The 18,585-nt window shown below is 41.1% G+C and overlaps 2 protein-coding genes across 2 annotated transcripts in view; both read left to right on the top strand.

The window, feature by feature from the left end:
• Positions 1-408: 408 nt before the first annotated feature.
• Positions 409-11,406, top strand: arf2b (ADP-ribosylation factor 2b). The gene is made up of 5 exons (XM_061028537.1): positions 409-550; positions 3,092-3,249; positions 4,721-4,831; positions 9,222-9,346; positions 9,436-11,406. Exons 2-5 carry the CDS (start codon positions 3,102-3,104, stop codon positions 9,595-9,597), a joined length of 546 nt encoding a protein of 181 aa, XP_060884520.1. The 5' UTR covers positions 409-550; positions 3,092-3,101; the 3' UTR covers positions 9,598-11,406.
• A 1,817-nt stretch (positions 11,407-13,223) lies between these two features.
• grb7 (growth factor receptor bound protein 7) overlaps positions 13,224-18,585 on the top strand; it is an 18,413-nt gene continuing 13,051 nt past the window's right edge. Inside the window, exons 1-3 of the mRNA XM_061028536.1 lie at positions 13,224-13,368; positions 17,224-17,398; positions 18,407-18,536. Of these exons, the coding sequence (XP_060884519.1) occupies positions 13,356-13,368; positions 17,224-17,398; positions 18,407-18,536 (318 nt within the window). The 5' untranslated portion in view covers positions 13,224-13,355. The remainder of the gene's footprint in view (positions 13,369-17,223; positions 17,399-18,406; positions 18,537-18,585) is intronic.

Genomic DNA, 18,585 nt, shown 5'->3' with positions numbered 1-18,585 from the left:
ATTCTAATTCATTAATAATGTGAAGCAGTTTCAAAACGGTGCTAAAAACAGTCAAGGGGGGTTGCGTCTCAAAACATTTACCTTTATGAATAAAGAATTTCCCAATAATAAATTATGTATTTAACAGAGGTTAATTGTTTTGAGCTCCAATAATGTCAATTCTGATAAAGAGGGACAGAGAAAAGATAATTTTATTCCAGCCAATCAAACATTTCACACCAAAAGGTAGTGCTGTAAGGAAAACGATACCTGACGTAACTTGTGTACGGTTCACTTCCTCGACATTTTGTGCTATGTGCAAACAGGAACCTGCTGACGCTGTGATTGGACAGCGGGTCTGCATGGGGCGGTATATTAGTTACACTATCTGCGCCGTGATTGGACGGTATGCCAGCAAGGGCGGGTTATTAGGCGCACCAGCTGTGCCGTGATTGGACCTGATTTGATAGTGGGAAGTGCCCGTGCACCGGTGTCTCCCTGGCTGCGCAAGACGCCATTTTGGAGTGACAGTGAAAGATAACGGAAAGATCGAGAAGCTGTCTTTCTAAAGGTAATATCCAACACAAACACGATGTTTGTTTCGCTCTGTATTGTCAAAATTGTGCTCGCGGAGTGTTTGCTGTGTGCGGTCCGAGTCGTTTCCCGCGGTGTTAAACGTGACGTCACGGTGTTCGCTCTTTACTGTGACGCGGCATTTAGCTAACCGTTAGCCTAATGCTAACGCAGCTCCTGTAGCGAACAGATGAAAGCTGTCACTGTCGGTGTTTTTACATAATACTGAGTTAAAATCTAACAGAATGTCGACGCGATTCAACATTTTATCACATGTGTTAACTGTGTGTCACGAAGTGTTGTTAAAGGTTGTGCTGCTTTCGACGTTTAACGATCGGGAAATTGTGTCGCCAGTTACTAGAAAGCTAACTGAAGCTAGCATGCTAACTGAAGCTAACAGACTAACTGAAGCTAACATGCTAACAGGCTGAAGCATCCGCCCTAAGTAAAGAAAGCGGTCACCAGCTTCCCGATTATTCCCTTTTCCGTCCGAAATAGTCAAATTATCCTGACATTTTTAATCACTGCTGCTCGTCATTTCACCGCCCTGAATGGGATATAACATTGAAATCATTGTCGGCCCTTTTCTTTTTTTTTGGATAAGGTCGAGATGTTGTTAGCGTGCTATCGAGTTAGCGTCTTGTGACAGTAACATTATCCCCGCCGCACAGTGCACAGGATGGAGGTTTTCCAGCTGGAACAGGCCTCTCTTATCGGCTGAGCCCTTCAGTTTATCCGGGTTAACAACGAAGCCGACTCTGGATGCATGATTGTTAGCTGCTAAGGAAGATTTTGAGTCGAAATATGGAGCAGTAAAGCGGCTGTGAGGTGAATTACATGTTAGATAATGTCTGATGTTGTTGCTGCCTGGTAACGTATATAACCGTAAACTGTAACCTAAATGTTTAATCATTAGCTCAACACACGAACTACAGGAATTATTTAACTGTTAGCTCGACAGTTAGGGGCTTAAACATTTATAATATTTAACATATACAAGAAAAACACAACCAATATGCATCATTAATAATCTTTTAAATATGTGAGTTATCCACATAAACAGACCCTGATCATCATATGAGATCATAGCTTCTTTTTTTGCATCGAAGGATAAAACATCTTAGATAAAAATAAACCATAAAATAACCAAAAAGTCAACTAGACTGACATAGGAAGAGAATAAGTTTTATTTATTTAATCACAGGGGAACATATTATTTGATAATAGCAATATTTGTTTGGTAAATTACAGGATAAGATTAATATTCTAAATTGTGAGTGACAATAACAGGGTTCTTCACTGTGTGCTGAACAATGTCAGGTGTTTTTGTGGGGGGTAAATTCTACAATTCACTTATCAGACGCTTTTATCCAAAGCGACGTACATCAGAGAGTAAGTACAACACAAGCAAGGATCTAGAAAAAAGGGAACAATGTGAGTAAGAGCAAACGATCAGCTTTGAGTCTGATTGGACACACAGGTGCTGACAGGAAGTGACCAGAGGCAAAGCACAACATTGAGGGCAGTTCTTGAGAGCTCTAATCAGTATAGAAACCATCTTATAAGTCGTCGTTATCAAACAAAAACCATCGTCATTACCATCATCATCATCAATAATATGGAGACCATCATCATTAAGTTAGTAGGTATTCATGAAAGAGCTGGGTCTTTTAGGTTTTAGCTCTGCGACAGTGTAAAAAAATGTAGATACAGTTGTTCTTTGATAAGATGATCGCAAACCTTCCAAGAGATTGTAATACGGGGAAACACTAAGATGACAGGCCATAATGGATTTAATCAAAAAAAATTGACTTCTGGGAGGCATTGGTGGCCTAGTGGTTGGTGCGTGTACCCCTTGTGCGGAGGTTGAGGCCCTCCGGGCAGGCGGCCCCAGGTAGGGTCTCTGTCCACTGTCCTATCTCTAAAGTAAGGCACAAAAAAAAGCCCAAAAATAAAATTTGCCTTCTTGGTAGAATTATACTCGACTCTGGATGTTGTCAATTATACTAAAATGACATTTTTTCAGAATAAAATATGCACAAGAATTGGTTGCATGGGTTTCATTTCAATACATATATTACTTTGCAAATATAAAAAAAATGATCAATAACACCGCCTTTGTTGTTCTACTGTTTAGTAAATTGCTCCGGACGCTCAGCTCACGCTAGCTCCGTGTCAATGGATGGGTACTGCTGGGCACTTTATGTAGCGGCCTCTACCATCAGTGTGTGAATGTGACATGTAGCATAAAAGCCCTTTTGAGTTGTCATAATACGAGAGAATACGTCAATTTACACACGGCCGACCATGTTGCATTAACTGCGCCCTCTTCATGAAGCAAAAAGCCTTTTACTCAACTAGATATTATTATTTCATCAACCTGCTTCACTTTGCTGTAAAGGTTTATAGAACGTTAAAAAAATAGTATTTGTTACGAGTTTAAATTGGTGCTGGATATCTTGATTATTTCTACTCCATCAACACTTCAAACACGACTCTCCTTTTAACCCTGTGTTTCTTTCTCTCTTTACCTTCACAGCTTCGTCACCATGGGGAATGTATTCGCAAACTTATTCAAGGGCCTGTTTGGCAAAAAAGAGATGAGGATCCTCATGGTCGGGCTTGATGCTGCTGGAAAAACTACCATCCTATACAAACTGAAGCTTGGAGAGATAGTCACCACCATTCCCACCATTGGTATTTATGTCTATATTTTAATCTTAATTGGATGGATGGATGGATGTACAATATTGATCTCAAAGTGTGTAATTGTGATGTTACAGCAGCAAATATATACATCCAGAATTTAGATTAACAAATGTTATGACTTGGAGTGTAAAGGGCTGAGGATCTTCTGAATGCTTTTGATACTTATGCCCATATGTTGGCAAACCTTTTTTATTTGTGTCACCTTGTGTTAAAGTCACATTATTCAGTTATCAAGTTAGCTCTTAAATGTAAAGTGTTCTGTAAACTACCAAGGGTACAAGAGATAAAACGTATCCTGAAGTGGGAACAATTGTTATTTCAAACCAAGAACATTTTGATCCAAAGTTACCCACATAAGATAAAAAATGTCACAGATTCGATGTTGTCTTTCACTATCTCATAATTTAAATAGTTGTTTTGTTGACAGAAAGCGTTCAGGTTTGATGCCCAGTCCTGTTATGGACATCTCATGTGCAGGGTTCAGTTTTTATAGATGATTTTATCATTTGCATTTAGGCTAAAAATAAAAGTAAAACTATTAATAGCTGAGGCTTTTGTTTACATTAGTCTATATTTGGGACAGGTGTCGATACGAGACGGGCCTTTAATGATTTCTACTTTTTTTAGAGTATTTCAATTTGTACAAAATTATCGTATTAATAATCAAATTAAATTGCAATTCAGGGATTGATCTAACTGTGTGAGACAGCCCATCTGAACCAACATGCTGCACTGTGGGGGAGAAGGAGACATCCTTGTTAAATATTTTTGATCCGCAAACTATTCAAACACTACACTTATGGGGCCTCTACTACGGCCCGACCGATGAGTTTTAAACATCATAATCCTCTCCAGAGGGAGAGATGCCATGTCCTAAACCGATTGATCTGTAGATGGAAAACAAAGCTTGTTTGGTAGAACCAAAAACTGTCATCAGTATGTTGAGATGTGAATTCATTAATTACAGAACACACTATGCCTGTCACTGATAATGAGTCATACAAAATTTCACATGTCTGTTGAAGTTATTGCATCATTGTGCAGCTCTGTTTTTCATCTAACACATTGGTGAAACAGTTAAATGTTGTCTTTAACAGGATAGATTTGATTTAGGAGAGTTCTTATGACGCTTAAGGCACTTCATGATAAACATCAGGAACTAGGTTATTAAAACAAATAATTTCAGAGATAAATAATCTGGGGCAGTTGACAGTTTAATGACGTTGTTGATGAGCTCATAAAAAGAACAAGTCCAGGTTTGATATCTGGCCCTGATCTCAAACACGCTTATTGAACTACTATACTAAAAGCAAGTTTATGTAAATACAAGAGATCATACTGCGTTTGTTTTGGGGCTTTCTTTTTTCATCCAAAATGTTGACTCACTATCAAAAACTTGATTTGTTCTACATTTCTGTGTCAGCTTGTGACTAATCAGTGTCTCTCTTCTTCTGTCCAGGTTTTAATGTTGAAACTGTAGAATACAAGAACATCAGCTTCACAGTGTGGGACGTGGGCGGTCAGGACAAGATCAGGCCGCTGTGGCGCCACTACTTCCAGAACACTCAAGGTGAGGGGGACTTTATCCCAGCTGGCGGTGTCAGTGAAAATGAAAGGTCACACATTATGTAAAATACACTTCATTGTGTTGTTAGAATACTAATGTGTCTCTAGTGTGTCTGCAAACTCCACCAATTATAAGAAAAGTCCATCCTCTCCATCTTCTGCCTGCTCCACTTTTCAGAAAATGTGTGCTCAAACAGGCCGTTTGGAGATTTTTCCCTCTATGACATCACAAAGGGCAGTAACCCCTCCCCCAGGTGGGTGACACTCCCACAGCTAGGTGTTTGTTCTGCCCTCAATAATAGGGCATGGAGCAAGAAAGGAAGAGTACACCAAGCCCTTCCGGGGGGGGGGGGGGGGGGGGGGGGAGCGTGGTGCGTGGTGCGTGGTCAGACACAGCTCATTTACATATTCAAAGGTACAGAAACAGCCTGTTCTGAGCAGGGCTGAAATAGAGGGGTTTAAAGGCATGATCAAATACAGGATCAGAGTGGATTTAGAACTAGATGAAGAAACTTCACACACATGTTTTGAGCAGCTCTGAGACTTATTGAAACGGTTTAAAAATGGAGTATGATATGTGATCTTTAACACCTATAGGTGGCCTCACTGGTGCATGAAGATGTTCTTAAGGCTAGTCAACCAATGACTCATGCACCATTGTTCAATCCTCAAAGGGTGTATCGTGTGACTCCTCTACTGTTTCCTGGAATTGAATTAATCAGAAAATGCAAAGGGACTGCAGGATGGCTTTTAGCAACATGCTCAGTTTGAGTAGATTCAAAATGAGTTTATATGCACAGAAATCTACCTTTGGGGTTTTTTTTTTTCTTGCATGCAACAGACAAACATCCAGCTGCAGTAAACATCACATCCCCACACTGAGCATCCAAGTGTGAAATTGAAGTGAGAATCCTTTTTGGTTGCGACTGAAAGATACAGAATTATTAATAATTAAAAAAAAAAGGCCCAAGAGTATCTCAGAAGCAGCACGTCTTATTTCAGGGTTAAAGGGATTGCTTTCCCCAGAATGTAAATACGCTCACTCCTTTTTATATGCGCAGACTTACTGTCTTGAAAATATCCCAACCCTTTACCTCCAGGTTTCTCCAGCCTGGGGATTTGAGGAGACGTAATTGCTCCTAGAATAAATCTGAGGATAACAAGGTGATTAAAGGGATTTAAAAAAATAAGTCAAAACATCCTCCAATTCAGGCAGTAAAAAGTTCATGAAATGCAGAAGAAGAAAACACTCTTTGATTTAACGGGAAACGCCTTTGTTGCAAGAGGTCACAGCCCGAACTGTTCTGAGGCGTATGAAACAGGGGACCAGTATTCATGTACTGAAGTCTCTCTTCTGTGCACCGAGCAGTATTTGTCTTTCAGTTTCAGGGAGGGTCTTTTCAAACCGTACAGTCATGTCCCTAAAGGAGTGTCACATCTTCTCGCTATATCTTTAAAGGCAATAAGTGCAGTTTAACTGAAAAGATTACCTGATCTTAGGTAGGACAATCACCCTCTACTTTGTAAAGTCAGTGATGCCTTTGTGTCAGTGACGTTCTGCTCACTGCAGAGGGGTCGGTAATTTAACAGACAATGAGACAGTCGTGCTGCGGGGAGCCGTGCTGCAGTAACCAGAGCCAACTCCTCGACAGGCTGCTGCTTCTAGATGTTTACTGCAATGTAAGCTACAGGGATGATACAGACTCCACAATCAGAAAGCGAACGTACACTGATCTGACTTAAAGATCCTCACAGTTCACTCATTTCAGCCGCGAGGAGTTCAAAGCTGTCCCACGACCGTTATCATCCTTTTTCTTTCGTCTCACATATTTTCTGCTCTTTTTCGATTTTGACATTAATCAACTCAAATGATTGAAAACCACAGCGGTGGGGCTCTGCAGAGGTAACAGCTGCCAGTCACCGATGTCAAAGCAGGTTTATCACGTTGTGATGCAAATTTTAAAACTCAGCATTTCCCAGTCGTTACAGTCTTTGATATCATCTGAGTCTTTAGTCTACTTTTCTCAAGATGCTGCGTTTCATCATTTATAGGAGTGAGTCTCAAAAAGACTTGGCAGCCCTGAGATATATTTTCAGCCGCTTCAAAGATTCTTATGTTCATTCTAAATGAGGCCGAGTCCATCCTGCTAACTGGATGCTTTTTGATATTTTTGAGACGCCAACAGCAACCCTCTTCTTTTTTCCATTTCAGAGGATGAAACGGGCCTGTGCTGCGCAGACGGCAGTGACAGGAGCTGTTTAGAATAACGTCATATAGCGGTCCGCTTCCTTGTTTGAGCATGGTTGCGGTCACATCTTCCGGCCACAGTACCTGAGTACAGTACGTTTGTGTTCACATTGATCAAGCGAACCGGACTTTGGGGTAAAGCGACGAGCTGCCACCGTAAGAAACACGAGTATACAAGCGAGACGGTAAGCACTAAGGAGGAAGAGTATTTAAAAATCAAGTAAGATGAAAACAAGCGAGGGCAGAACTAAGTAAAAGCAGAACGTCTGCAGTCTATCATGATAAGGACAGCACATTAAGCCGGTGTGCAGCAACTGTTGTGACTCTGTTTTTGTTCCGTGCAGGTTGCACAGAAACTTATGTTCCTCCCTCCTTTTTGCGAGTGAGAATAGAAAAACGAGGCTTAAACCCTCAGCCAGTTAAAGTCGTCATCCCTAAAGGCGCCCTCGTAATGAAACATGTTTTTGTTTTTGGGGGGGAAGTGAGAAAATAAAAAAATATCCTTTTTAAATTAAGCAAATCTAAATGCAAACTCCTAAAATAAGAAGTCGGCTGGTGCCAGAACAAATGTGTCTCAGCATAGTTTTATCTTCACTTCTCTATTTTTCTGTTTATTCAGCGTGTTCCAGCTTTACACCAAAAGGCACATCGAGCTATTTTACTGTCACAGGCCAATTTCCAAAGCTGTAAAAAAATTACGAGAGTTGTTATGGAGCATCCTGTCGAGGTTGTGATAATAAAACTCAGCCGACGCTCTCCTAAGTCGGTGTTTCTGTCATCCCGATGTTCAGATTGAATCGCCGTGTTCTTAATTTTTGAGGCCTTTTAGTGTCACTCATGAAAATAGAGAAGCTAAATGACAACATCTTAAACGACCAATAGGAGCCGTCTCTTTCAAAGACTTAACCGGGGACTGGGTGGAGGGAAAACTTGGTGGAGGCTCCAGGGAAGGCGGCTGTCAAAGTGTCCTATCTACCGCTATGTAATTATGCGATGTGAAAGCTGGGATCATGGCGTGCAGTCTGAGTGACGCTGCGACAGAATAAGATACCGTAAAGTAATGTGGAGGACAAACATGCGGTGCTAGTGTTCTTAATGCTCATCCATCTCATGTTAGAAACTCAATCATTGCAGGCAACGCAAACAATTGAACTTACACAAGATCAGCTGTGACTGTTGATTATTTTTATATATATATATATATATATATATCGTGACCATGGTGGGAGGATTGTAGTTGTTGACTACGTTCAAAAAGATGTTCTCCTGAATGTTGAGCTTAGGAGCCATATTTTGTATTTTTTTTACCTCTGTTGATTATTTGTTTAGTTTTGCTCCTTATATGTTTGATATAAGTCCCGGTAATTAGCAGTGGGCGTGGCTTTACCTCATTTTACCTGTTCGATTGTGTGGCGGGAGGCGAGACAAAGAGGGTGAGCGAGTTTGCATATTTTCTGTTGCTCATTATCGTCACCTATCTTTTGTTGAATAAATCAACAAATTTATCTGGACTTTAAATTTTATTTTCATATGAATGAGTCACAGGTACCGGCCCACTTTATCTCTGTGCGGCATTTTCCAATCTTAACCGCCACATTGGGCGTCATACTTTTTTGTTGCATACAAGATCGTCCTTCATAAATCTAAAAGAAAATGGAAGAAAAACACCCCTGTTCATTGTGACATAAAGTTGGCTTAAACATCGGTGTGAAATGCTGGGTAGGATAACACAATCTTCATGGTTGACCTACTTCCTCAAAGACCTGCAGCAAACGACAGATTGGAGGTCATCTTTCAGCGCTCTTCTGCACTTCACTGCATCCTGATACCCGAGTTGATTACCTGCATTTCTCTGAGCTCATATTTAGTGATGTATTCATTTAGACAACTTTCATGTTAGGCTGCACGGAGCTGCCTTCCCACAGTCTGAATGTAAAGTTGTGACTTCTGTCGGGTCATGGAGACTTAATTTAGCAGTCGGTGCGTTTTGTAAGAATTGATTATTGATCCGAGTCGCAGCTTTTGATATGGCAGAGGAGACGCCGCTCTGGAACTAAAAGGAACCATCTCCATGTCTCGACTAAATGCTGAGACACAGCAATGTGGTCGTCTGTTAGTCCTAATGGTGAGCTGTTTGTGTGTGCAGGGCTTATCTTTGTGGTGGACAGCAACGACAGGGAGAGAGTGAACGAGGCGAGGGAGGAGCTGTCCAGAATGCTCGCTGAGGATGAGCTCAGAGACGCCGTGCTGCTTGTTTTTGCAAATAAACAGGTGAGCTGAGTTTTCTTTTCATTATGAAGAGGTTTTTGTTACTTGTCAGATATCAAACCTGCATGTTGACCGACGTTATCTTCTCCCAGGATCTCCCCAACGCCATGAACGCTGCAGAGATCACAGACAAGTTGGGCTTGCACGCCCTCCGCCAGCGCAGCTGGTACATCCAGGCCACCTGCGCCACCAGCGGGGACGGCTTGTACGAGGGCCTGGACTGGCTCTCCAACCAGCTGAAGAACCAGAAATGATCCATTCCACCAGTTTTGATTTTTGTTTGTTGTTTATTTTTTCTGTTTCAACACAGCGGCAGCACCGGATCCAGACCCCCTCGCTCCCATCTAACCCGAACCTCGACCCGAGCTCTTTCTTTCAAGAACTTCCTCCATTCCCTCCTCCTGCTTTTCCCCCTCGTCAGTACTCTTTGGGGCTCTAGCCTGTGCTGCTTGTGTGTGTGCGTGTGGGCGTGCGTGTGTGTGTGCGCGTGTTCCTCGTGTGTTCAGCGAGTGTGTGTGGGTGTGAAGGCGTCTCTGTGTATGTTGGCTGGGATTGGGAGTAACCCTGGCGTGCCTTTTACACACCACCTGTGGAATCAGCAGTCTGGTTTTCAAGCCCCTCTCTCCATCCACCAAACTCAGCCCCTGCCCCACTCAGCCTGCCCCCACTCCAAGTCTTGCACGGCCCCCCCTTCCCCCCCCCCCCCCACCCTTACTCTCCAGAGGAAGCATGGTTTTCATACGGCAAAGAAAGAGCAAGGGTGCACGCTCCCCCTCCCTCCTCTCCCCTCCCCCCCTGCGCTCCCTTTAGTGTATATCTGTGTTAAGTAGAAATGTTCACCTCATGTAGACTGAATGCTAAATGTTCATTTTAAACCTTTTTTTGATTTTCAAAACCTCAAACCCACCAGTAAGAGATTCAGCAAATTGCATCTTAACCTGTATCAGGTTGAAGCAAATCAAAAACTAGAAGAAGAAAAAAAGGACAAAAAAACAACAACGCCCATCCTCGTTCATTCTGGTGTCATCTGAAAATCATGCTGTTTGTTTTATTCTTATTATATCGGACTATAACAGAATATTCTGACTGAACACTACCTTTGTCCCCCCCCCTCCCCCCTCCCCCTCCCAACTAAGCGAGACTGAAGCACAAGGCAAGCCAACAATCTATAAAAATGTAATCAACTTTAAAAAAATTAGAACCTGCGAGTATATGCAATTTAAATCTTTTTTGGTATTTGATGTTTAATTCCCTGGATTAAAATTTAGAAAAACACCTTCAGTATCCAAATCATTCTGACAGTGTTCCTACTCCACAAACAAAAACAACTAAAGGTGTTTGGGCATTTCACAAACATCAGACAGTTAACTGACGCAGGTGTCCCGATTACATTCACGAGCTTCACATGTTATTCCTTTAAGAGATGTTACATGTGTGTTTTTTTGTCTGTAACTAGTTTTAGCATTTCTATTTGTACTTTTGACTGCTGAACCAAATGCATCCGAGCAGTATGACAAATCCTGTATTCGAGAAGTAGAGAGTCCTCCAGGGCCCGCTTTTGTTTTTGACTGAACGGTCCTTTTTTTCCTCCCAAACGGTTGGCTGTTTTACTCTTTAAAAAAAAAAAAAATGTGAAAGCATCCACATGTCTAAGTTGTTCCTGGTTGGGATGAAGGATTGGCACCAAATATGAAGGCTCTTTAACTGTGAATGGAAGAGAGAGGAAAAGCTAGTTTTAATGTCTGGGTGTTTACAGGCTACTACTACTACACATCACAGCCCTGCATTCTTCATGACTGTAAAGACAAACATAGCAAAGCTCTCTCTCTGTTTTCAGCAGCTCGTCGGCGAGCTGAAGGACTCGTGGTAGGCCTGTCGAGGGGGTGAAAAAAAAAAAAGGGCGTGCAGTTAACTGGTTGCGTGATTCAGCAGGCGTTCTCATTGTGGAACCGTGGGGGTAAAGCTGGCACTTCTGTCAAGAATGATTGTAAATCTGTAAGTTCCCCTGTAAACTGTTTCTGTGGGGATTTCCTGAACACATTAATAAACATGATTTGATCCAACACTCAGAGACTACTCTTCTTATGTCTGCGTGAGCTCATTTTCTGTCTTAATACTTTGGTTTGAAAAACAAAAACTGGCCGACTGATCGTATAATCTCAGGCTCAGCTGTAGAGCTCCGTGTAGCTTCGTGATTTTCACTTTTTGATTGACTTGTAACCTGGCTAAAAAAATGTGTAAATAGTAGTTGTCAAGCTATTAAATCCTCTGTCAGGAATTTTAATCTTGTTAGGAAATCGACAGAATCCAAAACACCAAGGAGATCGTCGGTCGTCAGGTGAGCGATCGTCTTTGCAGTGTGTCTAGCTCCGTCGCTAGTCATTGGCCCCCGTCGGCCCCTAACAGTATTTTTTCCTTTTAAGCTCTGCTACTGCTCTGAGACATCGACTGGTGCAGACTTTTACAAAAAGACATGAAACAATCAAAATAAAAAAGATACAAGAAGGAAAAGGAGAGAGGGAGAAATGTGATTTGAAGAGGTCATACAGTTTAAATTCATGTTCTAAAGTGCTTGTTTTCATTTTGTCTCAGTCCTTAAAGAGTCACCTTCCCAGAAAACCTGCAGCTGCTGGAGGGTGAAATATTGAATCTCGGTTAGGGAGCACTGATTGGTTCATGAAATAATTACCTCGGTCGAAGTGTTTGATGTGTTTTCTGGAGCTTCGCGGGTCTGTAAATATTTAACTAGGTTTGAACCTCTTGGTTAAACTCCTGTTAGAGTGAGAGGAAAGAAAAACAGGTTGGTCCATCAGCTGCTGTCTCCCTCCCTCTCTTCTCTCTTCACTTTATCACATCCAGCCACCAGGGGGAGCCAAAGAGCCTCGTTACAGAGTCGTGGGTTCCTTTGCATCTCTTTGGGGAATTTTGATTAACTGACAGTCAGAGCTGAAGACTGATGTTACAAGTTGGCTCCTCAAGCTCAATCTAACGGCGCCATTTTCAGTGTTTTAAAGTCAGAAAATGTGTAAATCTGTATGATCAGTAATGTCGTGTGCGTACAGATAAGCTGGTAATCACATCTTGTGAATGAGAGAGAGGATGAGCTCTCAGGCTTCAGTTTAATTTACTGCCCTCTTAAGTCATTAAAGACAAACATCTCCACTTCCAAAAAACTGCTATAAAAATAATACAGATTATTTTTTATTTTTTTTCATAAATCTCTTAAACAGCTTCAGCCCTGCTCAAAACTACCAAATATTGAATAATTATCAGGATTTTAACCCTTTAAATGCCAGAATCATGTAATCAAACTGGCATTTAAAGGGTTAAAAACCTCAAACTGATTGAATGTTTGGTAGCTGTGGTGCCCTGCTCAAGAGCGCCTCGGCATCGCTCAGGAAGTGACCTGCCACCTTTTTTTTATTAAGGCATCTCGGACCCCCTTCTTGATGGCCTGCGACCCCCCCCCCCCCCCCCCCCCCCCCCCCCGGTGTATCCCGACCCTGACTTTGGGAACCACAGGTCTTGAGGTTGTAAGACAAATGTAAATAACAAAGATAAACATATTTTAATAAATTACAGTGGAGGAGATTCATAAATAATCATAAATTGGAAATACTGACATAAAGTCTACTTAATTATTTCCAATATATTAAAAACAAACGGCCTGTTGTTGATTATTTATCAGATTTATTGAGTTTATTTTCTTGTTTTTTTTTATAATGCTCATTTGATTTTAGGTAGCCTCCATATGAACCCGGAAGGTGAACTCAATCACTCTTTAACAGGTTACACTTTTAAAATTAACGAACCAGCAGCTTCGGAGAGGGAAGGGGGCGGGGCCTATGTGCACACCTGACGCTCTAACTCCGCCCTCCCTCCCGGCTCCTCACACTTCTTCTTCTTCACGCTTCGCGCTCATTAGTAGTGACACGGTGTCCTGTGTTGGCTTAGCATCACATTTGGGATGAACAGAATGGCAGACAGCTGAACCCCGGCCGGCTCACACTACATGAAGTCTACAGGTAGGTGCTAACATGCTAACATGCTAGTCCAAACCCAAACAGGTGCAGGCTGTTTTCTTATGTTTACCGCGAAATTAAATCTTTTATAAAGAAAATAAACCACCCGAAAAAAGCCGAATTTGTTTCCATCTTTAGTCTCAACATTCTGAATGTAAATTAAAGTTGACCGAGCTTTTTTGAAGACGGGAGAAGAATTTCCTTCAGTTTCTGGTCGAGGTTTGGCGCTACGCCTACACCTGTGTTTAGATTAGCTTAGATTTCAGCCCCTGAAAAACTACCATTCGTTCATTTGTACAGCTTTGCCATGTCTGCATTTTATTCACCGACACCAGAGACAACATCTGTGAGAAGAATAACAGTGTTTCGACATTAATTAACCTCAGAATTGAGGGTTTAAAGTGGACTTGTATTGTCTTCAGAACACTTGCTCCAAAGGGCAAACTGCGCACAGGGTCAGTGGGATCACTCAGGGTTGGTAGTCTGATAACAAGTGTCTCGTTTCTCTAGAAATGAGTTTTATTACGTCTCAGGTGCTCCATATACAGAGGAGCCTTATCTTTGACTCCTACTTTCTACTTTCATTAGATGATGTTACAGCTTGAAGGAGATCAGGCAGGTATGATGCTGAAACAATCAACAGAACATGTATTAAATGTAGTTTTAATCAATAAATCAACCACAATCAAACATTTATGCATAGCCGCCTCTAGAAAGGGAGTTTTTGCAGTTTTCATTCTTTTATCATGACATTTAATTAATAATATTTAGTCGTTTTTAAGAATCAGAATCAGGTTTATTGACCAGGTGTGCTCACACACACGAGGAAATGTGCTCTCTATGTTCAAAAGGTTAAAAACAAAATAATCAAAGACTAATATGAGCAAGACGAGAGTGCAGTGGTGAGGAGATGAACATGATAACAGAATATTTAATGATGTACCTGATGGGTTAATTTACATGAGGTAGAAAGAGTTTTTACAGTAACTGTTAAATATATATAAATATATATATATATATAGGGCACTCATTTGGTCAAAAGATGCTCCAGTGTGTTACTGTAGTCCTGTGGGTGGGCGGCCCGGGTTCAAGTCTGACCTGTGGCTCCTTTCACACACGTCATTCCCCACTCGATCTGTGCTGATTTCCAACTCTATACACTGTCCTGTCTCCACAAGAAAGGCAATAAAAGGCCAAAAATAAACCTGAGATATGTGACACTTCTCCTGTTTTAGTCACTGATGGAATCGTAAATCTGAAACTTTTCTAATTTAACTGATTTTCAGTTGCTGGCCTCAATTCACCGACATCATTAAACTCTTTTATTATCTTGTAATCTCTTCTCCTGAGTAAATGGGTCACAGGTGGGTTTTTTGCTAGGATTGTGTTTTACCCACAACCCCACGATACGATACATATCGTGATAAACGTTGATTTTGGAAAATGACCACGTCCTGCAGAATTCACTACAGCGCTGTTGAGAATAACAACAGAGGCGTATTAACGATTCTAAAACACTTCAAATCAGCTCCTCAGAGATCCATAAATAATACATAACATATTTTAATCCCAGAGCTATGACTTTGGTGTTATTGTGAACTGCACCATAGAGCAACTGTCTTTAGAAAGTGTCATCACAGCTCTGCAGCCAAATCGATTCAGTAACATGACGATATGTTGCCATAGAGATTTTTTGAGCACAGCCCTACACTTTGCTGCTTTTTGTCTTCCTCGTTTCACCACGACTCTCTTCTCCTTTATACACGTGCACCTGTTCACACACCTTTTTTAAAAAAAAAAAAGGACCCACAGGTGCAGTGGAGAGGTTTTAAACCAGGAGCGACTGCATACAGGGGTTTATATAGTGTGTGTCCCTCTCTGTCTGATCAAAGCAGCGAGCGTGTCTCTGAATCTGCAGGCGGCCTCCTGTTCGCCTCGCGCTGCATGATCTGCATATAACCACACAACAAACTCCGTCACCTGGAAACTGTCAGGAGGAAGCATGACACGCCTTTTTTATAAAGCTGGTTGATGTCGTTGAAATAAATAAACACTCTCCTACTTCGGGTTTTTATCATCACGTGACAAAGATCTTTCTGATATCGTATAACAAAAGTTAACTGAAACTTACTAAAATTAGACAAAACTCCCTGAACGAAAAAACACAAATTACAGCCTTCATCAACAAGTTCAAGTTATCTTTATTAGTCAAATGCACAACATAACAGGCAAAGCAGTCTTAGCTGGCAATGACATTTTTGTGTTCCAAGCTCTCCTTAACAATGCAAAAAAAAAAAAATAGTATAGAAGATAAGAGTAACAACGTACAGTGCAATTAAGAACCAAAAGTTTAAATAAAACTAGAATATATGTACAGTGTGTGTGTATATATATATATAACAATAAAGTAAAGTGTCTCAGACAGGAACAACAACAGGAAGTCTGTATTATCGTCTGACGTGTAGCACTAAGTTTCGATCTGAAACTTTTACAGTTGATGTTTTTCTCTGTGCAGGTGACGTCGTTGTGAAGCAGGTTTTTATTTTTTTATTGGTGCAGCGTGAGTCAAAAAAACACGTGGAGCCGTGTGTTTGTGACAACAGCACACCTTTGTGATTGAAGGACTACATCACTTCACACACAAAAGCTACAAGTAAACAACACGCTTTAGTCATACTTTCCTCACTCGAAATAGATTCTTCATGGCTCAGAGCCACTACAAATATACAAACCTGAATTTCAACACACACCTCGAGTCAACACCTGCTGCCGTGTGAGTGTGATTGATTGCGTTTAATCTGGTAAACAACTTTTTTTTTTTTTTTTGATACTTTCTTTTTATTGATATTTTCAGAGTAAAACAAAAGAAGGGAATAAAAAAGGAAAGAAAGGATAAAAGGTAACATGGGCCATTCATTAGTCAAAATACACAAATCAGCGTTTTTCATTTAAGATGAGTTACATTCCGTACAGTACATATTCCATTTCTTCCAGACTTTTATATATTGGTCAAACTTTATCCTTAATGAGAAGGTCAGTCTCTCCATGTAGTGTATTTCATTGATTATTGCTAACCAAAATATGTGAAAGTGATCTGCCATTGATTAATCACATTGCCTCCAACATTTGTTCTGACCCTGAGAACCCCGCTGCTAAAACTTCAACTTCGGGGTCATAAAATCTGGTAAACAGTTTGACATCAACTTTTTGCATGCAGAGGCAGAAATGTGTTCTTGACTTGCATGTGCACATATTCTATTTAAAACACAATTTTGCACAAGATGGCAAAAAAAAACAAAAAAAACATGAAAACTTTCTTAAAACACAACCAGTGCTGTCAGATCTCAGGAGAGAAATGAGCAACCAAAAGTATAAGGCACCTTAACTACGTGCACGATGGTTGCAGGATATAAACATCACCATCTCACACTCGCCCCCTACGAAATTTCCTGACTATAACCTCCATTAGCTCAGCCCTTTTAGCAGTACGGGGCAGCTCACCCTGATGATTTTGGGATATTTTCAGGAGTTCAGTGTGTATGAAAAGTCTATAAGTGAAGCTTATCACTCACAGATAATTGCAGTAATTAAAACATTTCTTAATTGGTGTCTTTTTACTCATTTGTTGAAACGTTTGGTTGAGTTCTTGTGTTTTTTTAACATGTAAACTTTTGTTTTAATAGTCTGTAACTTGTAGCTTCTCTCCCACACTTCGTCTCCTCTGTATACAAAAAAAGGTTGGAGTTTGATTTGCATGTTGATTTGACCAGAGAGCTGCAGGCTGACTCCCATCAGGACACACCAGCTGTAACCTGAGAGCTCACAGTCTGATGTTTGACTCCTCTGTTCGCCCCTCAGGTATCATGATGGAGGTGGCCGGTCCCTGGGCCGAAGTGTTCGAGGGCTCAGAGGGGACGGAGTCGCCTGGACGAGCCGAGACGTTGTTGGCGAGCTCCACCCTGACTCTGGCTCCGCTGGTCGCCAAGTCGCCCTCCGTCCGCCGCTCACAGCCCATCCTCATCACCTCAAACAGGTACGACACACACACACACACACACACACACACACACACACACACACACACACACACACACACACACACACACACACACACACACACACACACACACACACACACACACACACACACACACAGAGCGGACATGAGTCAACAGGCTTCTGAAGGAGGAGGCCGTGTTGACTCAACTTCACACATCACATGAGTCACCGCCTCGTGTGAAGTAGTGGCTGCTCCCCACCTTAAAGACAAAGTCATAAAACTGTGATTGCAGAGAGGGCAGGAGTGTGTGTGTTCAGATACCGAGCTGTGCTTTACTTCTATGTTCCTTTATTTAACTCGGCGCCTTTTGTTTGTTTTGCTCTCGACACAAAGAAAGAAATGTTCTCGTCATGAAGAATAGAACGAGTTCAAAACACATTTTTATCCTGGCTTGAGTGTAAATTATTTTTTTCTCATAGTCCACTGCACAGCTTCACATTTCACCTTTTGTACGTTTTGTGTTTTTTATATTTTACATTTTTAAATTCTATTTTATATATTGTAATAGCTTCTTATTCTGTATTATTTAAGTTGTTGTTCTGCTTTATTTTCTTGTTAATTGTTTAGCACCAACACACCAAGTCAAATTCTTTGTATGTGTAAATGTACTTGGCAATAAACCCAGATTCTGGTTCTGATTCTGAAATGAAGCCTTGTTAAATTTAAGTGACTAAAGCAGCTTTTTGTAGTTTAAATCTTGATTTGGCATCTTTTTTTATTATTTTTTATTTTTTTACTTTCTTTATTGCTTTTACATATTAACAATATTTCCATTTAGTAATGTCCGTACAGAATGTGTATTTTTTTTCCAACAAGGACAAGATAAACACATGCATACAAACTTGATTTGGCATCTTTGGACTCATTATCATATTTCAACAGATTCAGACTTTTGCGATGTTTTTTTTGGGGGGGGGGATGCCCGTTCTGCGATGAATCGGTCGGTAATGATCGTGTTTGTTCCTTTCACTTTTGTTTCAGGGTGAAAGGTGTCCAGTCGTTCTCCTCCTCCGTCCCCTCCTCCATACCGAACCCCTTCCCCGAGCTGTGCAGCCCCTCACAGTCTCCAGTCCTCATCAGTTCACTTCCTCCTCCTTCAAGTGACAAACATGTGAGTTCACAGACTCTCCAGTTAAAGTAGATTTAACTCTTTTTATTAC

Source organism: Labrus mixtus, chromosome 21 (genome assembly GCF_963584025.1).
Source record: "Labrus mixtus chromosome 21, fLabMix1.1, whole genome shotgun sequence".
NCBI lineage: Eukaryota > Metazoa > Chordata > Actinopteri > Labriformes > Labridae > Labrus > Labrus mixtus.
The sequence above is the reverse complement of the archived record's forward strand: the minus strand, read 5'-3'. Positions and strand labels throughout refer to the sequence as shown.

Excerpts from the sequence above, each read along its gene's own strand:
- arf2b (XM_061028537.1), top strand. The coding sequence starts at position 3,102 with ATGGGGAATGTATTCGCAAACTTATTCAAGGGCCTGTTTGGCAAAAAA. Across the intron at positions 4,832-9,221 it reads CTACTTCCAGAACACTCAAG|GGCTTATCTTTGTGGTGGAC; the intron begins GTGAGGGGGACT and ends TTGTGTGTGCAG. Across the intron at positions 9,347-9,435 it reads TTGTTTTTGCAAATAAACAG|GATCTCCCCAACGCCATGAA; the intron begins GTGAGCTGAGTT and ends ATCTTCTCCCAG.